We start from the raw sequence: 8,812 nt of genomic DNA, 5'->3' as shown, positions 1-8,812 counted from the left end.
CAGGAAATAAAAATCCAGCAAAGACCTGGTGCAGGACTTGAGAGATACATGGTGCCATTCAGTTGACCCATCTACTGTTCGCTGAAGCCTTAACAGAAATGGTCTCAGTGGAAAAATTGTTGTCAAGAAGTCATTCTTAAGGGAGGGAAGCAGGGAGAAAAAGGTGACTAATTGCAGAAAACTGGATTGAAAATCAGTGGCAACAGGTGGATCTGTGGATGGTTCAAATTGTCATCATATATAAAGGAGATCAAAAGACAAGTATGGCAATGAGTGTATGCTGTAAAATACCTGTAAAACATGATGATATACACCAGTTTTTGGCTAATTATTCAAAAACAAAATGGTCAAGCACGAGGAATGGACTGAAAATCAGTGAAAAGCAGCCAATTTGCAAAGAAAATGCCTTCAGGGAGCATGGAGAACTGTTCCTCAAGACCACTTTAACAAATTAAAAATTACTGGCTGCTTGGCAAAATACAAAGATCTGAGCAGCTCAAGACTTTTGAACAGTACTGTAAATCTGACACAAGGCATCTTTTTTTTAGATGACTGTTAGGTGCATGATCCCTGATGAAAAAAGGAATCAAATCAAATCAAACTAAAACAACTAAATATGCACATTTGTATTAAAATACTAAAACTTACCTCACAGTTTCACAACAATAAAGCTTCACTTTTAATATACGTACATCATCATCATCATGAAGAACAATAACAATAACAACAACAACAACGTCACGTCTCGCGGACGCGCTCGAGCCAACACCACGCGACAGTGACTGACAAGATGGCGATCATTTCAGAAACAGAGGAGTTACTGCGGTGAAGGAGAGGCTTGGTATGCTGTTTCCTTTCAGTAGCAACTAATTCTGAACATGTTTGTGACCGTGCCCCCGACGATGTGTGAATTCTGGCCGAGGCACACTTGGCAGGTCGGTTTTGAAGCCCTGTCCGATGCCGGCGAGCCGATCTCCGGCTGAACTTGTTTCAGGATTGTCGCCGCTAGCTTGTCAAGCTAATACTACCTAGCATGCTAGGCTAACGTTAGCGGCAAGGGCAGCTAGGGCTCACTAATCTTGAATAAATACAATAAAATTAGACTCTTAGTTCAAACAAAATGTGTTCGCGTGTGTTGTAATTTTATTTTCATTCATTTGAGACGTTTATTTGTGAGACTTTGAAAGCGCTTTCGAGTTAGTTTTACACAATTCAGTATTTTGTAATCGCAACTCTTTACAGCTATTAATTACATGCTAGTGATAGCTGGCTAACTTTAGCTTTTTGGGAGAGACCCTCTGTGAAGTTGGGCTCCTCGGGCTGAACACTAACGCGTGCTGCGCTCGTGCAGTTTATTGAAATGCTACTCTGGCTGGTTGTGTTGTGGCTGTTTTACTCAGAGTTAGTGTGAGGCTGTGTGTCGGTAAAACCACGCACAGCCACAAGGACAAACCAAACCAAGCAAAGCAAAGCGCGCTAACTTGCTGGTAAAACTTCAGGACATTAGAAACTCTGGGACAACCCCCGAGAGTCATCGCTTTATTTGCTCAATTAGAAGCCACTGATTTCTTAATGCTGAGCCAGGAGGGTTGCTGCTAAATCTCCGCGGTGATTACTTTAATGTGGATCATGCTTAACCAGCCTCTGGCTCTGACAGCGACGTGCCACGTTATTCTGGATGTTTGTGGCTCGTCCCGATGCCAGCCAAAGGCTCGGCGCGAAAGCATTTCAACATGTCTGGAGACCAGACAGGATATGTGCCCCGGCAGCTGTATTTATATCATCCATGGCAGCAATCTGATGAACACGTATTGAACACACACGCCCCCTCCTGCACTGGTAAACAGGGGGACTGAGTGCGTTGAGCCATGCTTGTTTTGCTTTGTTAAATTGGTGGTTTATGACTAACCAAACTATAACTAAACGTTAACAGAGTTAGAACCGATTTTCCCGCTATCCTGTCCTCTCCAGACATTTTTAGCATGGAAACAACCCTCTGCAGAAGTAGTCTTAAGGCCTGTACTATGGAAGTGGAATTTAAGCCTATCCTGATAACTTTAGGCTTAACCCTGGGTTTTAAAAATGACCGAGGCAGTTCACTTTCCTACCTGGATATATTTCCATGCTAATTTATGCTGCAAACGTAACTATTCCTTCTGCCAACAGACTGGGTGACTGTGGCTCAGGAGTTAGAGCAGGTCATCTGCTAATTAGCAGTTTTGATCCCTGGCTGCAAAATGTTAACCCTGAGTTGCTGTCCGATGCATCTCCTTACATATGAATGAGGTGTGTGTGTGTGTGTGTGGATAGCAGATTAGATCAGATTATTGTATTTTTTTTGTTTCCCAGTTGATTGCAGATAAATAAATTACAAAAATTTTATTTTTCTATAAGCATTAATATATGTTGCTAAAACAGGACATCCATTTGTACTTGTTGACCTTATATCTAATTTGGATGTCAACTACGCCTATGTTTGTATTCTGTCTTTGTATTTACTCTCAGACTGTTGAACACCACTAAGGCTGCAGCTGAGAGAATAAAAACTAAAACTGTCTCTTATACTCAAGTACTTGAACAATTCAGGGTTTAGTGTCTTGTTGTTGCATATAGATGTCTACATATAGACTAGAGTAGCTGGGAATTGATACACTGACCTTCTGATTAGTAAGTGGCCATTTTATCTTCTGAGCCACAGCTGCCAGCCCTGAAAACAGTGGAAACTGATAACAGAACCATTCCCAAGGGCATGTTGAACTTGCTCTATAGTACACTGCCCTGTACCCATACAGTGTGCCCATAGTAGGGCTGCTCGATTATGGCAAAAATGATAATCACGATTATTTTCACTGAAATTGAGATCACGATTATTTGACGATATTTATTTAACCCTTTAAGACCTACTATAGAACCAAGTCCACCAGAGCTTATATTATTTTTTTTACATGCTGTAGTGCCATTTGTGGGAGCATTTCAAGTTGCTATACATCAATACAACTGTTATAGCCCATATTTTAATAATATGTATGCATTAAGTCCATAGTAATTACATAAATTGCAAAAAAGTGCAATAAACTACAAAAAAAATTGAAAATCGCTTTTGTTTTGTTTACATATATTTCTACTTGGAGAAATTTAAGAGGTTTATCCCTCAAAACTTTAAATACAGTAAAGTTGCAAAAAATAGTTTACAACAACAGGAAATTTATTTTGAGTGTCTTCATAGTTTTATTTTGGAGATACAGCAATTTTTATATACTGCAGGAAAAACAAAAAACAATCCTATGATGCAAATTTGCAAAGAAAACAGCAGGTGCATCATTTCACTGTGGGAAGTGTTACGAACAGCTGATAGGAACGGCAAAGCGTGTTTCTGGAATATTATGTTTTTGTTCCTGCAAGCGCTTTTTATGCAATTTTTGCAAAGCTATATGTGGAACGAAACCGTGACCGAGGACAAGCTGATGGCATCAGATGTAAGTACAACTCCTCCGGTTTCATATGCAAAACAAATTATTGCGCTAGCTTACACGGTTCAGGTTCTACAGGGATTTAAAAATAGTTACGCAAAACGGAGCATGCAGCTCTGACCGGCTTTAAAGGGTTAACAATGACTTTAAAAAAATAATATAAAATAGTGTGCAACACCACTGAAGTTTTTTTTTTTTAAACTCTCTTTTCAACCAACGGCAGTCACTCTCCTCTCCAAATAACTTCTGCTTAGCTTTCCGAGCTTCCCTCGGGTCCTCTTAATCAGCGGTCTCCAACCTTTTTTGCGCCACGGACCGGTTTATGCCCGACAATATTTTCACGGAACGGCCTTTAAGGTGTCGCGGATAAATTAGGGAGGGGCTAATAATCGGCTCAGTCATTTTTAATGATCGTTGAAAGCCCAGATCGTAATCGTGATTAAAATTCGATTAATTGAGCAGCCCTAGCCCATAGTGCACCACTTTGCAAGCTCAGACCCCCTCTTTTTTTCCCCCCCTCAATGATCTTGTTCCCTTGACATCAGTTGGGGGGGGGGTCAGCCCACTCAAGGATCCCCAAATTCTTAGCAGCTCTGTGGGATTTGAAAAGAAGCCAGAAGAGGTTCTGTGAAGAGTGATTGGTATGTTTTTAGCTGAACCTAGAGCTTCTCAGCATACTGGTTGCTCAGCTATATAAACAATTCGATTTCAATTCAAGTTTCTTTATGCCACAGTCACCTCAAGGCGCTTTATCATTTAAGATGGAGACCCTTCAGTTTATGGGAGAAAACCACAACAGTCAACAGGAGGAAACCTCTGGCAGAACCAGGATGTCTTGTGAACAGTTGGTGGTGCCAATCTGAAACTAATTTTAACATCTTTCAGGTTAAAATTTTCTTAAAGCCCAGCTGCTGCTAACTAGCTATCTGTAGTGTCTCCCTTCTCTTGGCTGAGCAACAGGTTTCAACTTCATTGCAGCTGGAGTTGATTGTTCAACTCCTCCATTTTGGACTGCAGCTGCAGTTGGTAGTTGGGACCAGTTTAGCTTGACTCTGCAGCAGGTAGACAGCTTGTTCCTGTGTCCCTATGCTGTACAGAGCTAAAGAAGAACTACTGTTGTCAGTTGCTGTGCAAGATGTTGGAATTAGTGTTCATCTGCAACCAGCTGATTGTTCTGCTTGGTTATTGATTTGTCAAAAAGTATTTACAATACTGTATTGCAGAGGAGACATTTGGAAACGGTTATTTTTTGTTGCTTCATTTTCTGAACACTTAAATCACCAAGATAAGAATCTATGGTTTGAGAAGGAATTAGACCCTTTTAAGTTATCTAAGTCCTTTGATTTGAGGATTTAGAAAATCTAGCCTATGATGTGGAACTTTAACCGATTTCCCACAGATTTAAACTGCTTTTTTCTACAGCCTCAGTAAGCTCGTCAACCCCAGTGTGAAAGCGACCCTCTTTCCGTAGAGTTGTGTTTATTCGCCAGTTATTTTACTACTGGTCCCTGTTGAGGTTGAGAAATGTTTGAGTCCGCATGCCACCTGGCAGTTTGCCTCAGTTTACTCTGCGTAGATACAACCTCACAAAGCAGTCGATGGAAATCAGATGCAATAATAATTTCTGGTTTCATGTGTTTCCTGTAAAGAGAAGAGGATGAAGGTATACATTTAAAAATATATGTTGTTGTTTTTTTTGGGGGGTGGGGGGGTTGGTAATTCATCTGGTTTTAATCTTAAATGAAAAAAGCAGATGTCTGCGTGTAGTGGGACATTTAAGTGAAAAGTGTTTAGTGTTTGTTTTGCGTAGATGTTTGCGGCATTGTGGTGGGCGCACTGCAGTCTGTAGTTTTGTGTCAAAACCATACATCCAATCACAACAATAGCGATATCGGGTGAAAGGGGACAAAATGTTGATGTTCTGATGCATAAATTGTGCACGGGAATGAAAGGTCCAGGCATGAAGCAGTTGGAGCAGTTTGTTTTTTTCCCCCCCCCAATAGTGAGCGATGTAATCCTGCTGTTGCTGTCAGGTTGAAGGGGAAAGCTCAACTAGTCAACAAACCTAAAATGGGACTTAGCAATTAAACCATAGAAGTTATTAAACTCCAGAGTCATCAGTCATAAGTTGTTGGGTTTTTTTAAACTGCAGTCTAGTTACGCATTCAGTTTTATTGAAAAAGAATGAACAGTATATTGTTTGTTGTTAGCCTCTTTTTCATCTGTATTATGTTTAAAAATCCCGTCTAAAAGGATGTGTTTTTAAATGAAGGAATAATGGTGTTAAACAATAATGCTCTAACATGAACGCCTGTGGCCTGTACACAGGTAAACTTATCAAAGTTCTCACCTAACCTTTTCTCTTCCCTCTCTAGACAACACCACCATGCCCTGGGAGGGTCTCACTTCTCAGTTCGCCATGGTTACCATGGTGATATGAAGCCAGCGTGAAGCGCTGACAAACAAAGACTTGCACGCCAAAAGGTCAGTTTGACTGACACAGCCAACTTGGCGGGCAGGCTTGTGTAATGGACAGGTGTAAGCATGTGGGGCGGCTGCGGCTGGCCCCAGACCACTCCATTCTTAACCCCCAGAAGTGGCACTGCGTTGACTGCAACACCACCGAGTCCATATGGGGCTGCCTCGGCTGTGCCCACGTGGCGTGTGGCCGCTACATCGAGGAGCATGCTCTGCAGCACTTCCAGCAGCAGGGCCACCCACTGGCGATGGAGGTTAACGAACTTTACGTTTTTTGTTATTTGTGTGACGACTATGTTCTGAATGATAACGCCACCGGAGACCTCAAGTTGCTTCGCAGTACACTCAGCGCCATCCAGAGCCAGCGTTATGAGGTCACCACCCGCAGCGGGCGCACCCTGCGCTCCGCTAGCGCCAGCGTGGATGTCCTCATGCCATCCGGCGTTCGTGAGTTGCAGTTGAGGGACGAGGACCGAATGTTTACCGCTCTTTGGCACCGCCGCAGAGCACTTATGGGACGCATCTTTCGCCTTTGGTTTGGCCTGACTGAATGTGGAAAAAGGAGAGCAGAGGAAGAGAGGAGGAGGGAGGAGGAGGAGGAGCAAAGAAGGGAGGCCAGGGAGAGGAGGCGAGCTCTCAAGAGGCAGCTACAGGAGGAGCTGGAGAACGCTCCTCTCAGGAAGAGTCGTCGCCTGCGTCAGAAAAGCCAGAGAGTTGGGGATCTGACGACCACAATGCTGACTTCTCGCAGGGCACGCAACAAGACGAAAACTCCAGCGCCCCCATCCCTGAAACGCAGGCAACGAACCCGAAGCCCCGCCACTGTAACCCCCAAGAAAGCTGGACAAAAAAAAAAGGTCCAAGCAACCCCCAAAGCACGCAGCTGTTCTTCAACTACCAAATCTAAGCCCAAAGCCGCTTCAGCAACCCTGCATACTGCCCAAACCCCTGTCTGCCGCAAGCAAGGCACCAAACAGGACGGCTCGCCCTTCAAGCGGCGTCCTACCGTCACTCCTGGAGTGACGGGATTAAGAAATTTGGGAAACACTTGTTATATGAACTCCATCCTGCAGGTGCTGAGTCACCTGCATGTTTTCAGGGAGTGCTTCCTGCGTCTGGATTTAACACAGGCGCTGGAGCTACTGGCATCTGCCGTCCATGGCCAACTGGTGGAGAAGGCCTCATCGCAGCCCCCCTTGATCCAAAGGAAGGGACTCCAGACCAGCTCGGGCTCTGGGGTGGGGCTGAGCGGCGGGGCGTCACGAGGCCGCAGCATGGAGTTGATACAACCCAAAGAGCCCAGCTCGAAGCACATCTCACTGTGCCATGAGTTGCACACCTTGTTCCAGGTCATGTGGTCTGGCAAGTGGGCGCTGGTATCGCCTTTTGCCATGCTGCACTCAGTGTGGCAGCTGATCCCGGCGTTCAGGGGTTACGCTCAGCAGGACGCTCAGGAGTTCTTGTGCGAGCTGCTGGATAAAGTGCAGCATGAGCTGGAGAGCACGGGCAAGCACACAACCAGTGCTGGGGTCCCACAGACGCAGAAGCGGCTCATCAAGCAGGTGCTCAGCGTGGTCAACACCATCTTTCACGGCCAGCTCCTCAGCCAGGTACACACACACACACACACACACACACACACACACTCTTCACCGATACAGCCGGCTTACCTGACAAGCTTCATGATGTGTGCACATGTGCTGGTCTATAGCTCCACTAAAGACGTTTCAGCCAGGACAAAAGGAAAATCACTGACTATTTAGTAGTTTTTCAAAAAGTATAAATTAATGTTACTAAATAGACATTTTTATTTATTAAGACAATCTTTACTGGTTTAAAATGAGTGTTTGGGGTTGGCTGAACATGTTAGCACAGTTTGTCCACATATCGTTAAGTCTATTGTGCTAATCAGAGGCTGTGACCTTCAGAGGAGCATATAAAGGCATGAAAATCTCAGATTGGCTCTCATACTGTGTTTGCATTGATTTGAATTCATCAGTCATCACTGGCTTTGATTCATCCTGTATTCATAATAATCAGAATAAACAGTTCAAACTAAAGAGAGGTGGTTAAACTGTAAGCAAGGAGTATTTATTTTTGGTCTGATTTCAATTCATGTCTAAACTAATTCTCACTTAGAATTATTTAGGTAAAAATGATCAACTGTTTACACACCAGTATAGTACAGCGCCCCCACCTGGCCCATGCACCGGGAATTCTTCTTGAGTTATTTATTAATTTTATAGACAAAAGCTTCAACTGTTAACTACTATATTTCTGCAGATTCTGGTAACATTAAAAAACTGCTATAAAAGGAAGAGCCAAGCACACTATTTAAATTTTATCTGTTAAGCTGATATCCATCTACCTATGTAAGTTATCAAGGTAGTTAATTAATGGTAATTAATTAATTATTGCTTATACCAGGTGGTCTTAAATCTGTGTCTTATAACTTTTCGTTGTCTCGCCTTCAATAAAAGGGAGGGAAGGAATATAGGAAAATATTCTGACTTGTCGACATGATGCTAAACAGCTGCACCCCTTAAAGGTGGATGAGGATGTAGGAAATGGAGAGAGTTGGCTTGAGGACAAGAGATTAGTCTCTGCTTGTAGAGGCTGAGCACACACGGTGACACCTGCTGCTGCTGGTGTATATATATATATATATATATATATATATATATATATATACATATATATATATGTGTGTATGTATATGTGTATATTAGGGGTGCAACGATACACAAAATTCACGGTTCGGTTCGATACTTTGGTGTCACGGTTCGATATTTTTTCGATACAAAAAAAATGTTCATGCCTTTTTAATTTGTCATTTATTAAAATTATAAATATATATTTTAACA

General features: G+C 42.9%; 1 protein-coding gene across 2 annotated transcripts in view; it reads left to right on the top strand.

Moving 5' to 3' along the window:
- The first annotated feature begins 766 nt into the window (after positions 1–766).
- The window catches only part of usp44 (ubiquitin specific peptidase 44), a 21,368-nt gene continuing 13,322 nt past the window's right edge, over positions 767–8,812 (top strand). Inside the window, exons 1-2 of one of the 2 annotated variants that reach the window (XM_086268237.1) lie at positions 767–841; positions 5,846–7,558. In XM_086268237.1, coding sequence (XP_086124363.1) covers positions 5,999–7,558 — 1,560 coding nt within the window. In that variant the 5' untranslated portion in view covers positions 767–841; positions 5,846–5,998. Of the gene's footprint in view, positions 936–5,845; positions 7,559–8,812 lie in introns of both variants that reach the window. The other variant, XM_086268238.1, reaches the window with a different exon arrangement.

Source organism: Aulonocara sp. 'chitande type north' Nkhata Bay, linkage group LG17 (genome assembly GCF_057382095.1).
Source record: "Aulonocara sp. 'chitande type north' Nkhata Bay isolate Kocher_YH1m ecotype deep benthic linkage group LG17, A_spYH_male_GT1.1, whole genome shotgun sequence".
Taxonomy (NCBI): Eukaryota; Metazoa; Chordata; class Actinopteri; order Cichliformes; family Cichlidae; genus Aulonocara; species Aulonocara sp. 'chitande type north' Nkhata Bay.
This window is presented reverse-complemented; position numbering and strand designations above follow the sequence as displayed.